A 23,040-nucleotide genomic window follows, 5' to 3' on the forward strand; every position below is an offset into this window, starting at 1 on the left:
CCCACCCTGGAGCAACCCAGGGTAGGAACCATCGGCCCTGTGCCTAACAGGAGCAGGTTGAGCCTGTCTGGGGAGGAAGGGGCTGTGTGGGACCCTCAGCTCCCCCTGTGCTGCAGCCTGGCCCAAAGTGCCCACCCCAGTGCCCACCTCACCCCAGTGTTCCCGTCCCTGCCGTGGCAGGGCAGACGCAGAGAGGCAGAGTGACACAGGGAGAGCTCAAACCAGCTCAGGGAAGCTGCAGAGGGGTCAGGATTGAAGACCTTGACCTTAGCCACAAAAGCAGATTGTGAGCACCAGTTCAGTGCCACGCACCCAGGTGGTGACAGTGCCAAGTGCCACATGGTGTGAGCGCTCCAGCACCTGCTGCAGGAGCTGCTGCACCTCTTGGTAAAGTGAGCAAACACAAAAACGACCTGCAGGGACATCGTGCCTCGCTCTGCTCAGGGATGAGGAGACCGGAGCATGGCACAGCCTCCTCCTCTCCATCCTAACCTGGAATCTAGCACGGGGCACAGGTGCAGAACAGAGGGATCAAACAGAGGGAATGTTTGTGTGAGCCAGGGGTTGGGGACAGCCTGCAGGAGCAGGAGAGGGACAGCAGGAGCTGCTGTTTGTTCCTGAACACCCTGTGCCTGCAGCAGGTTGGGACACCCAGCGTTGCTCTGTGCCAGCACTGAGGGAGCACCAGGAACCAGGGATCTCTCTCAGGCTCCAGGGATCCCTCCCAGCTCCTCACCCCACAGTGCCCAGTGTGTCTGGGCCCGAAGTCTGGGATAGCCACGGCCACACCTCAGCTCGATGACCCCGAGCGATGCCCTGCCCGGATCCCGGCAGACGCCAGGGAAGCAGGGGCTGTGCAGGCCTGGCTGCTGCCAGCTCTGCCTTGGCAGCAGCTGCTCTGGGCTTGCTTTTTGCTGTTCCTGACTGTGCCAGATGCCTCTGTGTCAAAACAATGGCATTTGCACACTGACTGGGAGCCTCTCCCTCGCTCCCACCGCGCTCCCGCTCCCGCCAACGCCAGAGAACCCTGGGAATGGCTGGGGGGCAGGAGGGCTCCAGTCAGGGGTGGAGAGGCAGTGAAGGGCTCCAAACCTGGAGTCAGAGGGAAGCTGGAGCAGCAGGCACAGCTCTCACTTCTCCAAGGAACTTTCAGAGTCAGGCCCAGGCAGAAACACACAATATTTTAATTGTTATTAACATCAAACTCCACGTCGGCTGCAGTGGCTGCTCCTCAGGGCTGCTCCCTCTCCTGCACTGGGGGATCCCGCTTGGATTTCCAGCCTGTTTCCCTCTCCACCAGTGGTCCCAGTCACCATTCCCAGATGTTCAGCAAGCACTGCTGATCCCAGCACCTGCCCCTGCATCCAAGGAGCACCAACACCCCTCAGGATGGACCTAAGCCACAGCACTCTGCAGGACCAGGCAGAGCTTCTCCAAGCGTATTCCGACATGAGCAAATCCTGCTTCAAACAATGCTGCCAGGTCCCTTTGGGCTCAGCAGGCCTCGTATCCCCCCAGCTGGAGCACCCCACAGATGCCAGCTCTCAGGGACACCTCAGCACAGGCACCAGGAACCAGCCTGGCAACAGGAATTCCCATGGGAGCAGCAGGCTCCATGCCCAGCCTGGCAGAGACTCACGGAACCCCAGACTGGTTTGGGTTGGAAGGGAACTTAAATTTTACCCAGTTCCAAGCCTCTGCCATGGGCAGGGACACCTTCCACTATCCCAGGTTGCTCCAAGCCCTGTCCAGCCTGGCCTTGGACACTTCCAGGGATGGGGCAGCCACAGCTTCTCTGGGAACGTGTGCCAGGGCCTCAGCAAAGGGCAGGTGTGCTCTGAGAGGTGCCAGGGTCCCAAGGCCCAGCTCTGCTCTGCCAGGAGCATCCCACCAGCACATTCCCTGCCCTAGGAAAGGACCAGGAGACACCCAACCACCTGAACTCATCCCAGCTTTATTTTCTCTGCAGGTCAGACACACACAGGGATGGAACCAAGGTCTCCACAGCAGCGAGGCTTGGATAGAAAAGATCCTCATGAATTTCCCGTGGCAAAACCATCCCTGGGCAAGATCCACGGAGCAGGCAGGGACTGACACACCTGCTCAGGTGTGTTACAGCCTCCCTGGGACACAGGAATCAGTCCCTCCACAGGAATCCTCGCCTGCATCCACCGGGAATTTCCCAGACATTTATCACATTTTCCACACCAGCTCCAGCATGGGAGCAGTGTCTGTAGTGCAACATCTCCAGGTTTGGAGGGACCAAGCTAAGTCTGCAGTAAGATATTTTCTAGGAATTGTACTCCTGAGGAACAAAGGGAAACGGGGAGCAAGGATTTTATCTCAGTGTTCAACAACTCATGTCACTGAATGCTCATTGTGCTCTAGTCAGACACACTGCGCTTCCTAGAAGGAAAAAGGAGATCTCAGGTGGTATTTAAACTCTGAGAGGTCCAAGGCAGTGCCTAAACCTCCCAACTACGCAGTCACCAACTGGTTAATGCCAACATGTTCTACGTATAAAAAAGAAAAAAAGAAATTTACTATCATCTTTAATTTCTCTGACTCACAGCCCAGTGGCCTGAACCCTCTGGATGCAGACATTCCTGTCTGCACCAACACTTCCCATCACTCCTGTTTAATCTCACTGATTTGACAGAGAAAAAGGATCCTGACGTTGCTTTCCAGATGCATTTCCAGGCATTGGTTCTCATAAAAGGGTTATTCCTCTGAAACCCATCTGAAGCACGACAGGAGGAGGATGAAGCCAAGGCCATCTTGCTGCTGCTCAGTGCCGAGGGTTTTCCGACCCCTTGGAAATGTGGAATATTGTGGCTAAGGGGGTTCTTCCAGAGCCCAGGGTGTGGAGACCTGTGCTCTGCTGAGCTCACCTGGGGACAGGAATCCTGTGGGACGGACCAGGCACGGCAGCAGGAGAGGTGGGATATGGCCAGGGAGGGGAATGAGGATCCCCAGTGCCACAGGGAGAGAAAGAGGGAAAGAAAACCCTGGGCAGAAGCCAACAGCCTATGCAGGAGCTTGTTTTACCTGTGAGGTGAAGAGGAGGAGGTGACTGGCTTTTAACCCTGTCCCCAAGAGGGCAATGCCATGGCTCTCCTCTGTGCCAGAATCCCAGCAGGACCAGGACAGCCCAGTCTCCTCCTCTCTCCAGCCTGGGGCAGGGCAGGACTCGCAGCAGCTCGAGGGACCAAAGGTGGGAAGCTGCAGAGACACTTTATGAGTGTCTCAGAAATGGCAGGAAGGATCCACACCTTCCCAAGTCACTCCCTCTGCAAAAGCTGCCTGCTCCAGGCAAACAGCAGCTCACAGAAATAAGGCCAGAAAGAGACAAAGCGACCAAAAGAAAGAGTTTGGCACCACAGCAAATGTGGCTCTTACACAGAGGCCCTGTCCTGGGTCCAAACAACTCCCTAAGAAAGGGCCTGCAAACAAAGTGAAACTTCCATCCCAGAGGGATTTTGTCAGTGGAGGTTTCCAGAGGACTTGACACATTCCCCCTGTTCCACAGAGGAACCTGCCCCACATGAGCACTGGGCTGGGGAGCCCGAGCATGTGCCAGCTCCTGTCCTCTGAAAACCAAGGAAAATGAAACCTTTCCTGCTCCTGAGAAATTGAGACATGACCCTTTCTGTCCCAAGGCCTGGGTCTGACAGGAGCCTGGCAGAGGCACAGCTGGCTGAGCCCACTCCTGCTGCTCCAGCCCTTAACCTCCAGCATCCCAAAACCTTCCCAAGAGCCACAGGGTCCATCTGCTCCTGTTTAACCTGCTGCTTCCCTGGGATTCCTTCTCCAAGACACACCAAGGACCCTGCAGGGGCAGGGACGCCTGGAATCCCCCTGTCCTGAGTGAGCAGTGCCCATCAGGGCACTTCCAACGCCGTCATCTCCTCGTGGGCTCTGTCATCCCTCTGCCTTTGTGCAGCTTCCCAGACTCACTTCCAGCCAGCCCAGCTCCTGGGAAAGGAAAAAGCAGCACTGGCACGGCAGCAGCTGCCCGGCCTGCCCAGCCTGCTGGGGGTCTGACTGTCACTAATCTGAGTGGCACTTGGAACGTTCCTTCCGTGCTCCCCCGGGGTTTGCTTTTAAGGACGATTTCCGTGGGTGTCAAGTGAAAGGGTTTGGGGTCAGGCCCATCCCCTCCTCCAGCCTGGAGCCGTGCCTAAGAAAAGCCAGCCCTGAGCCCAGCAGCTCTTCCCTGGATCCCTGTGAACCTCCACTACCAGCTGCCTGTCCAGGCCTCGAGTGAGCAGTCGGCTCCCACGGAGCTGCTCCAGGCTCCATGTGGGAAGGGCTCCCCTTCCAGCAGCAGCTCCAAGCCCCATCCCGAGTCCAGGCCGTGCCTAGGACAGCTCGAAGCCGGTGTTCATGCTGATGGCGTAGCGCAGCTTCTCCCGCAGGATGCTCTTCTTGCTGTAGTTGGGGAGCTTGAGGAGGTTGAAACACGTGGAGGAGGTCGGGAGGCGCCCGCCCGGCTCCTTCTTGCGGATGGTGAAGAAGCCACGCAGAACGCTGCCCAGGGTGTCCCCCGTGTCCTGCAAGGGCACAGAGCTGGCACCTCCCTCTGCACTCCTGGCACAGGGGCACGGGGCAGAGGTGCCAAGGAAAAACGTGGCACTGGGAAGAGGGAGAGCCAAAGCCCAGAGCTGAGTTTTCCCCACCCTCCCCAAGGAGCTCTGCTTGTAACTCAATGCCTGACACGGGCAGGGTGTGCAGGGACACAGGGAGATGCCAAGGAGAAAACACAACCCTGGAGGAACCCAGGGAATCCAGGCAGGAAGAACCTGGAGCTGCTGTGTGTGTGTGTGCAGCCATGAGCATCCTATTGGGGTGGGGTTGTTTTCAGGTGTAGAATCCTAGACTGGTTTGGGTTGGAAGGGACATTAAAACTCATCCTGTTCCACCCCCTGCCATGTGCAAGGACACCTTCCACTAGCCCAGGTTGCTCCAAACCCCATCCAACCTGGCCTTGGACATTTCTAGGGATGGGGCAACCACAGCTTCTCTGGGCACCCTGGGCCTCACCAGCCTCACAGGGAAGAATTTCTCCCTGATATCTAATCCTAACATCTCATCTTCCCACGTTAAGGGTTTCCAGGTCAGATGGATGGGAGGAAGCCAGGCAGGAATGCCCAAGCCCTGAGAGGAGGACACCTACCTGATCATCAGACACTTCCACACAGCGGATGGAGAAAGGAGGCTTGAGGTAGGCAAAGCCCAGAAGTGGAGGCCTGGAGCAGCTGGTGACAAACTAGAAAGTGCCAGATGGTGACAATGGGAGCAGCAAGGGCAGGAAAGCCACACAGTGACACAGTCCCAGCACTGCTGGGGCTGGCACTGAGCACCCCCCAGTGTGTGTCTGACAGCCTTTGGGGAGTGCCACCTCTGCAGGGACATTCGTGGTGACACCAGAGCTTTCACAGAGCTCTGCTGGGCACCTCCAGGTGTCAGGAATTCTGGTGCTCTTCCAAAGAGTACCCAGGTAACTGGAGAACAGCCCTGGCCCCACCACCCCAGATCCCAGCAGGATCTCACCTTGAGGAACATGGCTCTCTCCTCAGGGCTGAAGTCGTTGGCCAGGATGTCCCAGAGCCAGATGATGACGCGGTGACTGCCATGGAAGCCCCCGTAGTACACCGTGTGCTTCCTGGGGAGGGAAAGGCTCTGACAGGCCTGGCACTGCAGCAGGAGGGGCACAAGTGCTGGGAGGATCACTTGGGTGGGATGGTTTGGGTTGGAAGGGATCTTAAAGCTCATCTTGTTGCAGGGACAAATTCCAGTAGCCCAGGTCACTCCAAGCCCTGTCTAACATCTGTCACGGGTCAGGGTTCTCTGCTGACACTGAGCCCCCAGCACTACCTGGGCACCTGATCAGAGGAAAGGGAAAAGCAGAGAGAAATTCTGCTCCCAGGAACCAACGGAAGAAAGGACCCATCCCCAGTGAGCCTTAAGGAACCCATTCCAAAGCTCTGTTCCCATCTGCTCCTCACGTTCCAAGTAGGAGCAGCAGAAGTCATGGACAAGTCATTGTCCTGCCACCTCCCAGGAGCTCTGCAAAGGAAGGCCTCAGCTCCCAGGCCAGCTGAGGGAGGCCCAGCAGCCCCAGCTGTCACTTACTTCAGGTCCTCGAGGTCGATCTCGGCGTTGTCCCCGGAGATGAGGCGCTGCAGCTCCGGCGCAGAAAACATCCGGATCCACTCGGGCTTGATGATGGACCTGAAGCCGCTGATGAGAGCTGCAGTCTGGCTCTTGATCTGGGTGTGCATCCGGAAATGGGCCATCAGGTGGATGTAGCTGATCCTGTGGGACAGGGCAGGTGGCACGGGGGACATGGAGCAGTCAGGGGTACCCACCACCCACCACTGAACTGTCCCTGGTGTGCTTCTCCGGCCCCAAAAGGACTGGGACAGCCTGGACAGGGTTATACTTTCTCCTCCAGGCCCTGCTCTTTATTGAAGCAGATGATGTTTTCCTGCCCAGATTTTGCCCCTTTCCCCTCTCTGGGACTCTGCTCATTTTGCAGAGCTCCTGCCCAGCTCAGGACAGCAGATTAATTTGCTTTAATAAACCCTTGATCAACCTTGGCTGGACACAGCTCCAACTCCTTTTAACAGCTCAGCTCTCCAGGCAGACTTTCCTCTAGGTCTGACCAACAGCTCACTGCACTCTGCTGCCCCATGGCTGGACAAATACCACACCAAAACCATGGAGCAGATTCCCACCTTCCTGCAGGATGTGGGAGAGGTGAACTTTTTGTTAGAGGGAGGCTCTTCCTCTTCTCACCTCCAGGAAAAACACCTGAACTTGCTGATTCTTCTTCAGCAGCTCCCACACAGACCCCACCACAATCCCACTGCCTGGGTTTTGGGCAAGGTCATCCCAGCATCCCCAGGCAGAGCTGTTTCCAGCTTCCCAACACCTCTTCTCCCTCCCAACTCCCAATTTGGGTGCAAAAGCTTCACATTTCTGCTGTAAATGACTAGAGCAACATCCAGGGCTTTCAACTTTCTCCCTGAGCTCACTCGAGACAGGCCAGGGGAAGATCCTTTCAAATGCAAATGCCCTGGTCAGAGCTGGAGAAGGGAAAAGCCTGGGAACATCAGACTGCAGAGCACGGATCCAGGTGGGATCCAGCTTCCATTTGTCAGGAAGAAAAGAACAACCCCCAGCTCACCAGTTCAAACACACACTTGCTTAACAGATATTTCATCCTGCTTTTATGAGCACTGAAGGGGATAGGGAAGAAGAAGAAAAAGAAGAAGGAAAAAAAAAAAGGAACAAAAAGGTGGGGTTGGTTTGCAGGCTCCGGAGTCGACATTTCTGATAACGATCTAAAAGCCGGTTATCTGTGAAAACAGCCCCGGGGCTCGGTGTCTCCTCTGATTTCCTGGCTCTAAAGAACGACTGTCGAGTACATTTGAATTCAGCACTGCCTGCTCGGAACACGGTGCTTTATACAACTGCCACATGTTATCATTCTGAGGAGATCTGTCTGCTCCAAGGTGTCTTTGAGCATCTGTGCCCTCTGTGTTCACGACTGTGTGCCCGAATTGCTTTGAATCCATCTGTCTGTATCCATCACCATCATTAAATCCTGCAGAATCTCCCTGACTGGGTGCCTTTGACCTCAGAAGTGCTGTTTCAAGAAGCAAATTGTCAATTTTTATTTTGCAAATCAAATTTAATACAATTTCTGCCGATGAATTGTAACCAGCAAATTCTATTAAGATATTTATGTGCTCCTTCTCCTCCAATCTATCTCAATTCATTCCAGATGCAAGACCAAGGAACCAGAATGAAGTATTTTGCACTAGTGACCTTAAAAATCTAATTGCTGTACTTACTTATTTTCATTGGTAACGGGAATGGTCTTCCCTCCAGGAACAAGTTCATGGCAAACCAGCTGAGGGAAGAAATGATTGGATTGCTAATTACTGCCTGCAACCACAATGGAAGGAAATGCCACGCTAAGCTGTTACCTCCCCATAAAACATTTATTTTTACAATAAAACAGCAGGATTTAAAATTTAAGTAATAATCCTGCTTCTGCCTTGAACCAGTTTCACTTAACTATTAACAGAGTAATTGAACAGTAGGAACTCCAGCTCTCCCACCAGTGGAGCCAGCCCTTCTCCCAGGAAGCCTCCTCTGCAGTCTGATCCATCACTGCTGAAGCACACACAAATCAATTCCAAGAGCCCTGGGGGACTGTCACAATCCCAGAATCCAGAGGCTGAGCAAGCTCAGTGTTATCAGCACAACCCAAAGCCGGCTGATCCACAGGTCTCCCGCAGGAGCTCCTGGAGCTCTGTGCCTCCAGGCAGGAAGGATCTCCTGGTGATCTCCTCCAGCTCAGGGACAGGACAGGGCCCTCCAGCTGCTGCCTGCAGAGTCTCGACTCATCTTTGCCCAAGCTGAGGCAGCACATCCTCATTGCCACATTACAGAGGCCTCTGTGCCTCGGCTCCAGGTGAATTCCAAGGTCAGAAGGGAGCCCAGCACAGGGAATGAGCTGAGCTGTGACATGGCTGTGGCTACAGGGACACACAGCTCAGTCAGGGTGACCCCAGCTGGCTCCTTCAGCACCACCAAAGCACTGGGAAAACAGGAGTGCCTGGGTTATTTTTAACCTCCGTGAACCACAGCCTTCAGTGTCTCGTTGCTGGGCTCCTTATCCTACTCCTACCTTTATTTTTCACAGGGAGGAACCCTCCAAGCTGAAACCTCAGCAATCCTGAGGCAGCAGCAGGTGTCCTCCATGGCTCCCCATGCAATCTGCAGCATGACACTGCCAGCAAAAGGCATTTTTATCTTATCTCTCCAGATTTTCCAGCTCTGCACACAAAACTTCACAGGGCTCAAGTGCAACCAAGTACCTCCAAGTCTTCCTAAGGGACTGACAAACAGCTTTTCCTTCTCTAGGCCAAGAGACCTCCTGACACACTTGGAGGTTCCCTGACAGAAGTACCCATGTGGGAAGAAAAGGAATTTCTCCCTACTCACAGGTTCTTCTTTTAACAGGGGAACACCAGTTATGAAGGGGAAGCATCAAACACTTTTTCAACCCTGGCAGCAGAAAAATTAAGGGTCAGAGGGGAACCTTTCCTTGTGGAAAAAGCTGTTCTCTGCCCATAGGTAAATACTGAATCCACAGCTGAGTGCAGAGAAGCCGAGCCAGCCTTCTGTGGGAACATGAAGAGGGTGTTTGGGACAAAGCAGAGATAAGCCCAACAAATCACTGAATAAAAACCTACCTGACCCATCACATCTTCATCATAGGACAGTGTCAAGCCCAGGTCACTGATATCACCATCATAACGCTGCAGAACAACAGGGAGAAGGGAAAAAAAAAAAAGAAAAAAAGGTCAGGGTTCAGCAGCAGAACCACCAGTTACTCCCAGGGGTTTTTAAAGCAATACTCAAAGGCAGTTTCTAAAAAGAGGCAGCAATCAGGAGGGTGAATGACAGGAAAATTACTGCTCAAACCTTAATTGAAGTGAGATTTTTATAGAACTCCGAGTCCAAGGAGGGCAGTTCATCCACGGAGCTGTAGAAGACACTGTGGTGGTGCCCAAGGAGCTGACTCAGAAAGAAGGAAGCAAATGGTACATCCACAACTATTCCCTAGGGACAAGAAGAACACACAGGTAAGGCCCTGCCACACACTCGTGGTTGTGGCATCTTTGGCTACCTGCAAGGCAGATCTTGTGATGGGGAACAAGTGCAAAGAGCACTTTGCAAGGCACCAAAATCAGCCACAAACCCCACATCCTGTTAAAATCCATTCATTAGTAAGGCAGGTGTGAAAAGGCACCTGGGGAGCTCCATGTGTCCTTTAAAAGAACTGCCTTATGTGGTTTCAACTGAAAGAGGGGAAATTTAGTGAGATACATGGAAAAAATCCTTCCCTGGGAGGGTGGGGAGGCCCTGGCACAGGGTGCCCAGAGAAGCCGTGGCTGCCCCATCCCTGGAAGGGTCCAAGGCCAGGTTGGATGGGGCTTGGAGCAACCTGGGAGAGTGGAAGGTGTCCCTGCCAGTGGGAAGTGGATTGGACTAGAAAGTTCTCTTTCAACCCAAATCATTCCATCAGGGAGTCATTCTGTCATTCCAGTCTCCTCTTTGCCTCATGTCCCTTTAAGGTATCCACAAGTGGATGTTTGTAAGGTGTAACACCAAAAAACCAGGCTGGTGTCCCCCAGCACCACAAGGAATAAGTCAGGCATGTCCCAGGTTTTACCTCCAAGATTTTTTTTAATACATGCCTGAAGAAATCCCAGCCTGTTCCACTATCAGGATCTTTATCCAAGCCATTTTTCCAAACTCCTCTCTTCACTAACAGCCCCCCAAAGCAGGACAGATGCTCTCAAAGGTCCCATCACTGACAATATCCCAGCCTGGTGCTTCTGGCTCACCTCATACACAGCCTTCCCAAGCATCTTCCCCACAAACTCAAAGAGCTGCAGGTAGTTCTCATGGATGTAGGATGTTGGGGATGGATACAGCCTCTCATCACCACTGGTGGTCTGCACAAAGAGATAAGAGCCCAGTGAGCCAGAATGGCTCTGCCTGCACAGGGTCACCTCAGATGGCACCTGTGTCCTACCTTGAACAGATTCAGTGCAGGGTCAAACACCTTTTTAATGATCTCTTCCAGGAACTCTTTGAAGACTCCATCTTGATCAATACCAGCCTCATCAACCCCCAGATCATTGACAAACTTCACCCTGATCACTCCCTTCATGGCGTTCTGGGAAAGCTGCCGGAGCTGTTCGTATCCATCCTACACAGAGCAGAAAATCCAGAGAACATTCCCAGAGGGAGACAGTGAAACACCCACCCAGAGATCCAGCAGAGACAGGACAAAGGTACACAGAAATCTACATTTGTCACTGAGCCTTGAGCTCAAAAACCCAGCATTTTCCAAGTCAGAATTCCAGGTTTGCAGCACCCTGAGCTGAACAAGGGTCCAGCATTCTCCTGGAATGTCAGCTCTGGGAGTGGGTCCCTCAACACCCACAGAGAAAGTAAAAACACACCCCCCTGCCCTGTTTTTGTTAGGCCAGGGTGCTGCCCTGGGGGCTGGCTCGTGTCCCTCACCTCCAGCATGCGGGAGCGGCGGATGGTGATGTGGGTGACGTGAGGGGACGCCGAGCTCGTCTCTACCAGCCCCAGCTTCTCCTTCTCCTTTGTGACCATGTTCCGGAAGAGCAGCACCCTCTGCAAGAAGAAAACAAATGCAAGTCTCAATCCACAGGGATCCTGCAGTGCAGAAGGGATTTGGGAGGCTCCTGACACGCAGAAGTGCTGCTGGCTGTCCTGATCCCAGCTACGCCCTGGTGCCACTGTCACCCACTCACCCCACGCAGCTGCACACACAAATCCGTTCTGTCTCAACACAGAGATCAAGAGATTTGAAAGAAATACACTGGGAAGGGGTGAGGACACAAATCAGCTCTCTCTCAATGACAGAAATCAAGACATTTAGAGGAAATCTATTGGGGAAGGTGAGGGTGAATTATTCAGCTGGCATTTCAAAAGAAGCTCCGTGTCACAAAATGCTCCAGACACGTGTCCCTCCCACCCCAGGCCACCCAGGCCACTGATTCCCAGCCTCCATCCTCTACCCCCACCCCACTCACGTTCTTATGGGGAATGACGTGGGGGATGTACTGCAGCAGCAGCTGGGCTCGTTTCTTGTCCTTGTCCAACTCCTGGAAGAGCACGCTGGGTTTGAGGTCCCTTGACAAAGAAAGGCAGAGATTCAGAGATCCCTGAGGTGTGGGAGAGGGAACTGCTGGTAATGCTTCCAAAGATGACTGAAGTGCCCAGTGTACACACTAACAAGGTAAAAAGGGCCAGGAACACCCAAGCTTGTGGGTGCTGAGTCAGTTTTCAAAGCACCACCTAAACCTCCCACCACGGAAAAAAGCACAACACCAGGGGTGTCCTTAACTGCAAACACAGGCAGCAGTTCCCACCTCGATCCCACAGGTAGAATGTCACTAAGGAATCCCAAACCAGGCTCCCCAGAGCATGTGGAGCAGTGGGACAAAGCCAGAGCTGCCCAGGATTCCTGCCCTGGGCCACTCACTTGCGCAGCCAGTGATCCTCGGGAGCGAAGCGCCGGCGACAATCCCGCTCGTACAGCACCATGAGCCAGCCATGGACAGAGTGGAACAGCTCCAGGGTCTCCCCTCGGGCATTCTCTGCACAAAAGGAACAAGGCAGCAAAGTCCAGGCACCCTTGGCACCAGCAGGAGCCACACTTTGATCATCCTCCCCACAGTAGCAGCACTGGGGTGTTTTCCTGACCCACACGGCCTCCAGAGGAAGGATTCTGTGCCTCTGGGAAGACTGAGAGTCTCTTCTTCAAACAGAGCTGATCAAAGCCATCTCATTTCACATCAGAACTGGACTATCTCAGCTCATTACCAGAGAGTTGAGCTGTACCCAAATTATACCAGCAGAGAGATCCACAGCAGATTCTACAGAGACCTGAGCAAGCTGCTCTGCCTGGTCACAGCACTGCCCTGCTCTTGTCCAACACATGGCCCAGCCTTGCAAACCTCATCTCTGCCAAAAACCATCTCTGCCCATCATGTCTGTTACACAAATCCTTACTGGAAATAGGGAAGTGCGCTGGATTTGGCACCAAGCATGATCGTGGCATCTGGACATCAAGAGACTGGGACATATTCCCACATTGTAGTGCTTTTTGTGCCAAGGAATAATTAGCAGAAGCTTCAAATTCCAAAATTAAGGTTCTAACAGTAACATCAACTCAAGCTACTAAAAGCACTCACCTACAATTCCATCCCAGATCATCTTAAACACAAAGGAATTCAGGAAAGAGGAGATGGTCACCAGCTCTTCCAGTTTGAATGAAATCTGCTCTTCGTAGACCTCGATGTCATCCAGAATCCTGTCAGAGCAAACAAATGCAAATGCACGAGTGTAAATTTAATTCCCTGCTGAAATTTTCATAAAGGCACATAATCCTTTAGCAGCAGCTCTTATTTCTATGACAACTGACACCCATGAGGATCTAAAGTCATAAACAACCAAACCTTATTTATGGATTTTGATTGAGAGCAGATCCTAACAGAAGATGGTATGAGAGGCTGAGATACAAGCAAAGTCAGTGTTTCAGCCTTAAAAGGACCTTTTCTATTCCCAAGAAAATTTTTGCCTCATTCAAGCTGAGAGAACTGTCTCTACTGACCAGCAAGGGCAAATTCTTCCACCCCCTTTTCCCATCTTTTGTATTGTTTCTTTTCCCCCCACCCAGTTTTGTTACCAGCTGGAAGCAGCACACAGCTGAGGGGGAAAAGTCCTTTGGAAGCCCTTTATTTCTCTGGACTCAACCCCAAAAGCTTTACCCTGCTTACTTATCTTCATGAAACGACATAAAACCTTAAACGTTTCTCTTGAACCTGAAGGAACACAACAGCTCCATGTCCCAAACCCAGGGATCCCCATCCATGTGCTACCTACGTGATGAGGTGACGGGAGCAGTCACAGAAGAGCATCAACATGGCCAGCAGCCTCTTGGATTCCTCTGTGTCGTTGTTCAAACACTCCAAGAAGAGTTTTAACCCCCCCTGTGGTCCCAGCTCACAGATGAAAGCCCATAATTTGGGCAGCAGATCATCCAGGTAAGTGAGACCTAGGAAAATATAAAATGCACTCAGTAAAGCTCATTCTGCTGCTTGTGAAAGCTCAGACAGGTGAGACTTGAAGCTGAAAGAGCCTTTTGCAAAGCAGAAGAGGAACATGAGCATCCCATGTGGCTCCCAGGCCTGTCTGCACTAACAGGAGATGGACAATCACCAGGAAAGCAAAAACACCCCAGCTTTTAATGAGGCATTGTTTGCACATCTTAAAGCTTTCCCCCCAAATTCTTTTGCAGCTTTAGAAAAGAATGAATTCCTGTGATCCCACACTCACCTTAGGGATGAGAACACAACCAGGCTGCACCCATGGTCACCACAAAGCACCCAAAGCTCTGGACTCACTCCCTGCTCTACCAAAACAGTGCAGATCTCCTCCTCACCCCTTCCCAAGACAGGCAGTTTGTTCTCAAGATGTTTGAAAGCATTCAGTGTTCCCACCGGAGCAAGACTAATATTGCCAGGCTCCCCAAAAAACACTGACTCAGGCTAAAGGTTGAGAGGGAGTAAGCAAGGTTTCATGAGAGGAAAACTTGCTTTAATTTGTATTCTGGAGAGTTTGTGCTTGATCAAGTGGTGCTGAACGTTATTGATCCCACGGATGACTCAGGATGGAACAAGCCTTCCCCAGCCAGTCAATAACCTGTTGGCAGTGATAAAACTCCCAACAAATCAACAGAAATATGGAAATCTCTTTTGTTCTCTCCACTGGAAAGGATTTGAGCAGCACAGAGGTGCCCTGACCTGTGAGGATCTGCAGGCGGATCTGGGTGAGGGTGGTCAGGGTGGTTTGGTACAGGACACAGATGCTGCAAACCTTCTGCACCTCGGCAGAGTCCACGCGCTTCCCTCCCACCGGCTTCAGGATGTTCCGGACTGAGGCCGACTTCTGGAAAGCTCTCTTGAACAGGTCTGGTGGCAGAAACACAGGAGGAGTGCCAGAGGGCAGCATTAGATGGGATATTGGGAAGGAATCCTTCCCTGTGGGGGTGGGGAGGCCCTGGCACAGGTTGAGCCATCTCTGGAAGTGTCCAAGGCCAGGTTGGAGCAATCTGGGATAGTGGAAGGTGTCCCTGCCCTGGCCTCAGATGGACTTTAAGTTCCCTTCCAACCCAAACCACTCATGATCCATGGTCCTGACTGCAGCAAAGAATGACTACAGGATCCAGTGTTATAGGCAACAGCTAGAAAATATCAGATTTACAGTTATCTCATCCCAAATCCTCTTCTGCAGGAACCACCACACCTCACAGGTGCAAGAGCCAGCTTCACCTTGCTTTCCACATGGGAAGCTGAGCTTCCATCTTCTCTTGGAAGTTCTAAGTTTTGCCAAAAGCACTTCAGCTACTTGAGAAAATGATGAAAAACTGCTAAAATAAGCAAATATTTTCCCAGCACCAAAGAAAGAGACTTGCCCCAGGTCACAGAAGCATTCCAAGGAGGAATTACAAATAGGAGAGATCACATCCCCACCTAAGCAGCAGCAGCTGCTGCAAGTAACTATTCAAAGCTTTTGGCATAAGTGGAAAAGTCAAAACCCTGAGAGTGTGGGAGAGAGATCCATGTAAACACACACACACACAGAGACAAAAAAGCCCCACAACCCTCCAGAACTGACTTTTCATAGGAAGGCTGTTCTGAGGGGAGACTGGCTGTGCTGGCAGCTGAGCTATCTCCTGATTTTCCAGCAGTTTCTTGCTGAGCACATCACTGAAGAGGATACGGATCATGTGGACTCCCCAGAGGTGCTGCAGCTGCTTGGTCAGCAGGGGCATGGACTCGTTCAGCCTGGAAGACAGGGCAGGAGGGCAGCTTAGAAGGCAGCTTGGAATAAAACACCAGGCAGTGCTACTGATCCATTTAGCTCATAATCCAAATGGGAATATGCACCCACCCTACAGATGGTGCTCACAGGAAGAGCTGATGTGTCAGTGTACCAGTATGGCCACTGGTCACCAGTTTAACTGCACTCCATGAGTTTCCCCATGGAATAGTCTGTGTAGGAATGCTACAGTTTATTGTGCAGCTAGAACCCGAAATATCTCAGGAATCATTCCCACTGCTCGTCTCAAAACATAAAACACTTTGCAACATATAAAAAAATTTAAAAATTAAAAGGAGAGGCTTCATCATCTCTCCCCACTGAGGTCCTTCCCACTCACCCATAATCCACAGTCTGTGAGAACCATCCCAGCACAGGGTGCCAGTGGGTGAGGTTGGATTTCTTCTGGGACACGTACTTCTGGCAGTAGGAGAGCATGTGGATGAGCACCCCCACAAAATGAGCTGTCTCCTCCTCCAGCACCTGGTCATTCAGGGAGCCCAGGAACACCAGATTGCCTGGAGGAAGGACCAGCACAGCAAGGCTTAAGGAGGAACAAATGCTGCGGGACAGGGGTTACAGTGAAGTGAATCCTTTCCCAGTCCCAGGGATTTGTGTCAGTAATGATCTCCGAGCAGGAAGCCATTTCCAGCACACATCAACCCCTGAGGTGACATGTCCTTTTGGCCACCTCCCCACCAACACCTTCTACAAACTCCTAAAAGCTCCAATCCATGGTTATCCCAGAGCTCCAACCGGTCACCTTGTTACTTCTGCAGAAACGTGAATTTAAATATTTCAGCAGCATTTAGGGCCAGTTAGGGGAGGGAGATCCAAGTCTGCCACACTCCAAGACTTGCTCAGAGTCCAAGTGAAAAGCTGGAAGAGATGATGCTTCACAGTTCAGCATGACATGGATACAAGAGCAAATCTCTGGCCCTTCCTCCCTTTGCAAATGTCTTAAACCTCGCTTGTAACGTCCCCAAATACATCTCAGTTATTATTTAGAAAATAAATTGTTATCGAAATAACAATTAAAAATGATGAGTTGGAGGCAGCTCTGCCCCATGGAGAAAGAAGATCTGACTCCAGACTGTTTTCCAACCTCAACAGAAGTGTTGGAGGTGCTCACCCAGCAAGCAGAGAGTGTGACTGCCCTCCAGGCACACGCAGACATCCCGGCACTGGGATTCTCGGCTCAGAAACAGGATGAACTTCCGGAAGAGCTCGTGGGATTCGATCACTGCCAGGCGCTGGAAGACAGGATGGAAGTGCCAGTGAGGCTGGGAAGCACCACATTCCCACACCTGATCTGCCAGCAGCACTTGGCATTGGCTTTTCTTCCCAAATAAAGTAGCAAGTTGAGGCTGTTGCCCCACGGAGTGTTTGACACGGAGCTGGGCTGGGAAATGAAACCCCTGGCAGGTGAACAGGTCATGCTGGAGCTGGAGCCAGACCTTTGCAATGCTCTGTCTGCAAGAACACAGCATTTGTCTGTTTGGCACAAAACCTGCCTGTCTGCACCAAGCAGATTGAATTGGATTAGTGGGTACCCCACAGAGCCTCTGCCACCCAACAGGGTGATTCTGGCTTTGGCTCTGTCTATGGTTACGGAAATGGAAGAGCAAGGACATGAAAAATTCAAGCTGTGGGTGATATATGCCTTTATTATTTATTTATTTAGGTATTTTAGGGCAGTTCAGCCCATCATCCCACTGGTGTTAATCACTTCTGCATTAGAAATCCAGAGTATGTGTAAGGCTTTCACAACAGAGAGGTGAAACTGGCAAAGAGAGAAATACCAAAGCTCTGTTCCAAGAGCTGATAAAATGGAATAATAAGTGTCCTGGTGTGATAATCAGCAGATTGCTGGTCCTCTGAGATCAGCCACTTACCTCAGGGGTGAGAGTAGCAAGGTGAGTCATTATAGCAGGCACAGACATGACATGGATCAGGAAGGACCTCAGCAGATTGTCTGAGAACTGCGCAGCAACCACAGGGCTACAGAGAGAGAGAGAGACACTTCAGAGCTCAACCTGACCTGGGAAAGCAACACAGCCTCCAACTGAGCCATCCAGAACTGGATCCTGGGAATTCCCTCAGCAAGAACCACACACACATGGAATGGGCTGGCTTGGAAGGGAACTTAAAGCTCAGCTCATCCCATCCCACCCCCCTGCCATGGGCAGGGGACACCTTCCACCAGACCAGGTTGCTCCAAGCCCTTTCCAACCTGGCTTTGAAGCATCCCAGGGAAAAGATCATCCACTCACACTTCTGTTCTCAGAGCAAGCTCACCCTGAACTGAACTGCATCCTCAAGTTTAAGCTCACATTAATTCCTGACTTAAAGCCACTCTGATCTGAAAAAGGACAACAGCAAAGCGAGCCATTTGCCTAAAGCAACTTCTTTCCTCAGGGTGATATTCTCAGTGGCACAAAAACACTGAAAGAATGAGAAGTCCTAAAAAAAAACCAACAAAACGCTAAAAAAGACAAGTTTGGCTGCAAATCCCCCCAGGCAGCTGCAGCTGACTCACCGCAAGGCAAGCGAGAAGATGGCAGTTAAGGAGCCTTTGGACAGGGAAGGTCTGGATCTTGCCAAGCCATTAGTTAGCAAAATCTGGAACCAAAAAAAGGAATCAAAATATAAAAACCCTGTAGTACTCAGAAAAAAAAAAAATACTATTACTCCTGAAAGACACGAAGTTTATTTAATGCAGAGAAAAAGAACATCAGAGCAGCCTAAAATCCAGTTCTTACAAGTTATTTGGCAGAACTAGAAGGGCTTCAGGTTCATAATGGCAGAAGAGAGAAACTGCAATGAAATCAGACACTCTGCAGGACTTATTTCCCTAGAACCTGTGCTCACAGGCTTTAAAAATTAACAGGCAAGGCTCGGAGTTTGGTAATGTAATTCTTATTTAAAAGATTCATTACATCAGTTCCTTTCCCCAGCAGAGCAGCAAACAAACCCAACCCCTACAATGTGGCAGCTGCAAAGTTTGGGAGAATTATTTAGGACTTGGCCCTGTGCTTCTCATGATGAGGTGAATAAGCAGGATTCGGGCTCAGTAGCAGTGACAGAAGAGGAAGGGTGGATTTGGTCTCAGGTGGGAATACTCTGCTTTACTGGAGAAACTTGAGAGACTTGACTTTGCTTGAGAAAAAATACAATCATACCCAAATCACCAGCAGCTCCTCCCTGAGACCCCAGCATGGATCCAAAGAGCTGCTCAGGAGAGGGGCACAGGCAGGGCAGGGGCTGCTTTGGGTAAAGCCAGGACTGTGGCAGCTCAGACTGACCTGCAGCACGGAGTAGAAGCCCTTCTGGTTCAGGTGGCCCATGATGTTGGCACAGATGTGGTTCATGGCAGGTCTCAGGGTTTCACCTTTGGGTTAAAGCACTGACGTCACCCCAACAGCACCACAGCCCCACTCTGACTCCCCCACACGAAGGTTTGTCACTGCACAAGCCTTCCTGGCACAAAGTCCTCGTCCTTCTACACAAACCCATCATTTTGGCAGCATTTCACACTGTCTTGTTTAGGCTTTAAGAGTCTCGTTTCCTCCTAATACTTGTCTGCCTTTTCTACATCTATTTCCTACAAAACCCCAGAGCTGAGAGCACATTCCCTTATCCTCTGAACGCTTCTTGTGTGGGAGGTTCTGGAATATTACAAAAATGCTGTAACAACTGTTGGTGTCCTAAGGGAAACAGCCTAATCCCAAGGGGAACAGCCTAATCCCAAGGGAAGCTTTGTTTTGTGCAAAAGCGGAGCAGAATGAATCTTTGTGGCAACCAAGGTGCAGAAACAGAATCCCTGAATCCCGGAATGGTTTGGGTTGGAAGGAATGTTAAGGATCACCCCACTCCACCCCATTCCATGGGCAGGGACACCTTCCACTATCCCAGGCAGCTCCAAGCCCCGTCCAACCTTGGACACTTCCAGGGATGGAGCAGCCACAGCTTCTGTGGGAACTTGTGCCAGGGCAATATTCAGTAGATTTGAACACCAAGTCCCAACTCAGTGGCTTAAACACTTGGATGCACCAACCTTTTCCCCGGAGGATTTTCCAGGTGGAAGTGTCTGTGAAGGTGACCAGCATTGTAAGGTGCAAGTTCACCAGCCTGGAGTCCTGCAGGATATCAGGCTGGGATGACAAACAGCAGGGTTAACAAATCCTTGAGCTTTGTGCCACCTGCTAAATGCAGGGAGAGAAAACACAAAAATAGTCCTTACCTTGAGCTGCTTGAGGAACTCACAGCAAAACCACAGGATGTCTTTGATCTGCTTGATCCAGAGGAGTGTGAGGTCCTTGGAGAGTGCCAGTGACACGTACCACACCTGAGGGAGGGTGGATACACAGAGGGATCAGGGTTTGTGCTGCTGCTGGGCAGAGTTTGGGAACTGAAGCCAGCAGTGGGACCAAGATGCTTCTCTCCCCAACTTCCCTGGTCAAAGCACATCACCCACCCCAGAAATCAAGTGTCCTTTAACTCCCGTGGCTCTACACAGTAGAAATATCCCAGAAATATTAAAGGACTTGTCCAGACTTTCCCTGTGAAATCTCCACAGTGCTCAGGGGCTTCTGAAACCTAAAAATTACTTCTTACCAAGGTAAATCCCCACACAGAGAGTTAAAAATAACCACCAACCCCTGCTCACTCCAAACCAATCCCCCCTGCTGACCTTGGGCTCGTTCTCCACATCCATGCTGTTCAGGATACAACGGCACAGCTTTTCAAACCTCTGGGAAAATCCAAAGGTGGGATTAGCTCTAACTACAGGAAGGGCTGTTCCAGAAAAGCACGAGGAACAGCTCAGCAGAGGGAGCAAGATCTCTGTCCCAAACAGCAAATGTTCCCAACACATTCCCTACAGGAATCCCAGTGGCTCCTTCCCTGGGAGCACATCACGTCATGCTGCTGCTGCTGTGCAGAATTCCCTCCTTGGGAACACAAGGATGTTTTTGGATGCTGTACTCACAGCAAACTGCATTTGAGCACAGATATCCATGGGACAGAGATTAAAAAACCCCCCATTGCTGCTGCCATTGGAACATAGCTTCCCATTTTCCAACTGATTTCCTTCCAGTCAGCCCTCACAGTTTCCCAGGGCAAAGATCATCATTTCAGGGCTTCACTCTGAACCCACGAGTTCAGGGCATGGTGAGAAAAGCTGCTGGGATACAAACAGCCTTCCCCGTGCCAGCACAGATCCCTGGCAGCTGCCCCAGAGTAGCTGCCTGGGGCACTGGGGTGTGCCAAAATCCCCAGGCACTGCTCAGCTCCTGCAGCTGGCACAGTCACCAGGAAAAGCATCCATTAAAGGATGCCCCAAATACAGAACCACTCCTGAAAAAGTCAAGGCTTCTTCTGTTTCATTCCTACAGGGAGATCCCTTCAGGAGGGGCCAGGAGACAGAGAGAGCATTGCTGAAAGCAGAATATATTGCAGGAACCTCCAAGATCACTGGGTAAGGAACTAAACATATTTAACCTGTCCCCAAAAGCAGAGCAGGATTTCAGGGTAGTGTCCTCACCTCCTTGTCCTCCTTGGGATTGAACACAAACAGCAGCTTCCTGGCAATTCTGAACACAGACAGGGCACTTCTCTTACTTGAGCCACATTCATTTGTCCCAAAGAAATCCTCCACCTCTCTCCTACCAAAGAGGGAAAAACAAGGAGTCAAAAAGCAATCATGGAGCAAAGGCAGAATTCCCTCCCTGAAGGGGTCCACGAGGAAGATGGAGAGAAACTTTTTACAAGGGTCTGGAATGACAGGAAAAGGGGGAATGGACTCAAACTGACACAGGACAGGGTTAGATGGGATATTGGGAAAAAATCCTTCCTTGTGAGGCTGCAAGAAGAAGCAGCTGTGAGAAGTTGTGGCTGGAAGTGCCCAAGGCCAAGTTGGACGAGGCTTGGACAACCTGGGCTAGTGGGAGGTGCCCCTGCCCTTAGCAGAGGTTTGGAATGAGATGAGCTTTAAGGTCCCTTCCAAGCCCACCCATTCCACGACTCCATGAATCCCACACACCTGATCTCCCTCTGCAGGCGGCATCGACACAGGAACCTCCTGACCAGAGCCTGGAGCTGGACTGCAGCTCTCTCCCTCTCCTTGAGCTCCCGCCGCTCCTCCCGCGCCTGCCGGGCCTTGTCCAGGAACTGAGCCCTGGACGACTGGCTGGCACTGAACATGGCTGGAACCTCTCAGGGAGCAAAGGATCCTTGCAGCAAACACCTGGAAAACTGGGAGTAGAGTGGAGAAAACACCCAGGGAAGGGCAGTTCTTGTCTGCCTGCAGGGGAAGGGAGAATCCGACAGCAGAGGGAAAAGTGGGAATAAAAAAAAAAACCCCAGTGACTGTCACGGGGCTGCAGCAGGGACACAAAAACGCTGAGAGGGAATCCTTCCAGCACAGCCCACAGCCTGCTGCAGGCTGGGAGATTTTAAGCGGAAAAATAAACAAATCAGTGGTTTTGACATTGTGCTCCACTTCCTGCACTCCACCTCCCCTCTCCAGCCTCTGCTCTTTCCTTGGAGACAGATAAGAACAACTCCCCGGCCAGGGCCAGGAGGCAAAGGGCACAAGGGGCACTGATTTGTTGCCACTCAGCAGATACAACACCCAGAGTCAACCAGAGCTTTATAAATAGTAACAAGGAACTCACCTGAGGGGTCACTTCTTCAAGGGAAGCGTGTGATGCTCATTTACACACGCACATGATCCCCATCCCGAGGCTTGGGGCAGCTCCTGCATGAACAAGCACATTCCCTGCTTGGCTGATCTGGGGATTCACACCTTCCCTCTGCAGTTCCAAGTCCCTTGAACCCCAATGACCTCTCGCTGCACCCGCAAGGAAAACGGTAAGGGGAAGGAAGAAGCAGCACCGCGGCTCGGCGGCGGTCACCAGCACAGGCAGATGGGGGGGAGGGATAACTCCATGTGTGACAACACGGAAGGACAAAGCGCTCCGGGGTCCCCGGGACCGGAGCAGGTGCCACCCCCGAGTAGGGCGGGCAGCACCTGAGAGCCACCCACAGCCCTCCAGCTGGGCTGCACCTCCCGGGACTCGCCTAAGCCACGAGCAAAGCAGCCACAGAGCCCCCTCAGCCCCTCTCACAGCCCCCTCAGCCCCTCTCACAGACCCCCGGTCCCACTCCCAGCCCCCCCGGGCCCAGGCTCCCACCGCGCCGTTCACCCCCCCCGGGCCTAGGGGCTGCCGGCAGCCTCTCCGCAGCCCCCAGGCGCTCACCCTCGTCCCGGCGGACACCGGGCCGGCCGGGCCGGGCCGAGCGGCCCCGGAACCCCCCGGTCCCTCCGCCCAGGCCGCGGCCGCAGCCCCCTCCTCGCACTCGTGTCCGCGCTCCGCGTCCGGCCGCCAACCCGCCCCGCCGCTGCCGTTCCGCCCGCCCGCTCACCGGCTCGGCGCAGGGAGAACAGCCGGCCCTACCTCCCGCTGATACCGGGAAGGTCGGGCCGAGCCGGACCAAATCGGGCCGTACCAAACCCGTGAGGCGGCA

At 52.2% G+C, this 23,040-nt stretch overlaps 1 protein-coding gene across 4 annotated transcripts; it reads right to left on the reverse strand.

Annotated features, from left to right (window-relative positions):
* Positions 1 to 1,938: 1,938 nt before the first annotated feature.
* UBE3B (ubiquitin protein ligase E3B) lies at positions 1,939 to 23,029 on the reverse strand. Of its 4 annotated transcripts, none has more exons than XM_048322380.1 (28): positions 22,939 to 23,029; positions 22,188 to 22,270; positions 21,554 to 21,757; positions 21,056 to 21,176; positions 20,204 to 20,263; positions 19,754 to 19,858; positions 19,568 to 19,664; positions 18,816 to 18,901; positions 18,050 to 18,132; positions 17,406 to 17,511; positions 16,643 to 16,763; positions 15,851 to 16,028; positions 15,307 to 15,476; positions 14,433 to 14,600; positions 13,513 to 13,684; positions 12,822 to 12,940; positions 12,110 to 12,224; positions 11,658 to 11,757; positions 11,116 to 11,235; positions 10,622 to 10,798; positions 10,431 to 10,541; positions 9,505 to 9,642; positions 9,273 to 9,338; positions 7,863 to 7,921; positions 6,136 to 6,318; positions 5,554 to 5,665; positions 5,177 to 5,269; positions 1,939 to 4,553 (listed from the first exon to the last, which is right to left on the reverse strand). In XM_048322380.1, the coding sequence occupies exons 3-28, from the start codon at positions 21,712 to 21,714 to the stop codon at positions 4,362 to 4,364; spliced, it is 3,213 nt and encodes a 1,070-aa protein (XP_048178337.1). In that variant the 5' UTR covers positions 21,715 to 21,757; positions 22,188 to 22,270; positions 22,939 to 23,029; the 3' UTR covers positions 1,939 to 4,361. The 4 variants fall into 4 exon arrangements, with proteins under 4 accessions (XP_048178337.1, XP_048178336.1, XP_048178338.1 ...); XM_048322379.1 differs by lacking the exon at positions 22,939 to 23,029 and adding an exon at positions 22,773 to 22,855; XM_048322381.1 differs by lacking the exon at positions 22,939 to 23,029 and adding an exon at positions 22,358 to 22,378.
* Positions 23,030 to 23,040: the final 11 nt, after the last annotated feature.

Source organism: Corvus hawaiiensis, chromosome 18 (genome assembly GCF_020740725.1).
Source record: "Corvus hawaiiensis isolate bCorHaw1 chromosome 18, bCorHaw1.pri.cur, whole genome shotgun sequence".
Lineage (NCBI taxonomy): Eukaryota > Metazoa > Chordata > Aves > Passeriformes > Corvidae > Corvus > Corvus hawaiiensis.

What these genes read in the sequence shown, in the direction of transcription:
- UBE3B (XM_048322380.1), bottom strand. Translation starts at nt 21,714, where the DNA reads ATGTTCAGTGCCAGCCAGTCGTCCAGGGCTCAGTTCCTGGACAAGGCC. An exon ending in TCACAGACTGTGGATTATGG is followed by an intron (nt 15,477 to 15,850) that starts GTGAGTGGGAAG and finishes CCTGTCTTCCAG; the next exon opens with GCTGAACGAGTCCATGCCCC. An exon ending in GCCGCTCCCGCATGCTGGAG is followed by an intron (nt 10,799 to 11,115) that starts GTGAGGGACACG and finishes TGCTCTGTGTAG; the next exon opens with GATGGATACGAACAGCTCCG.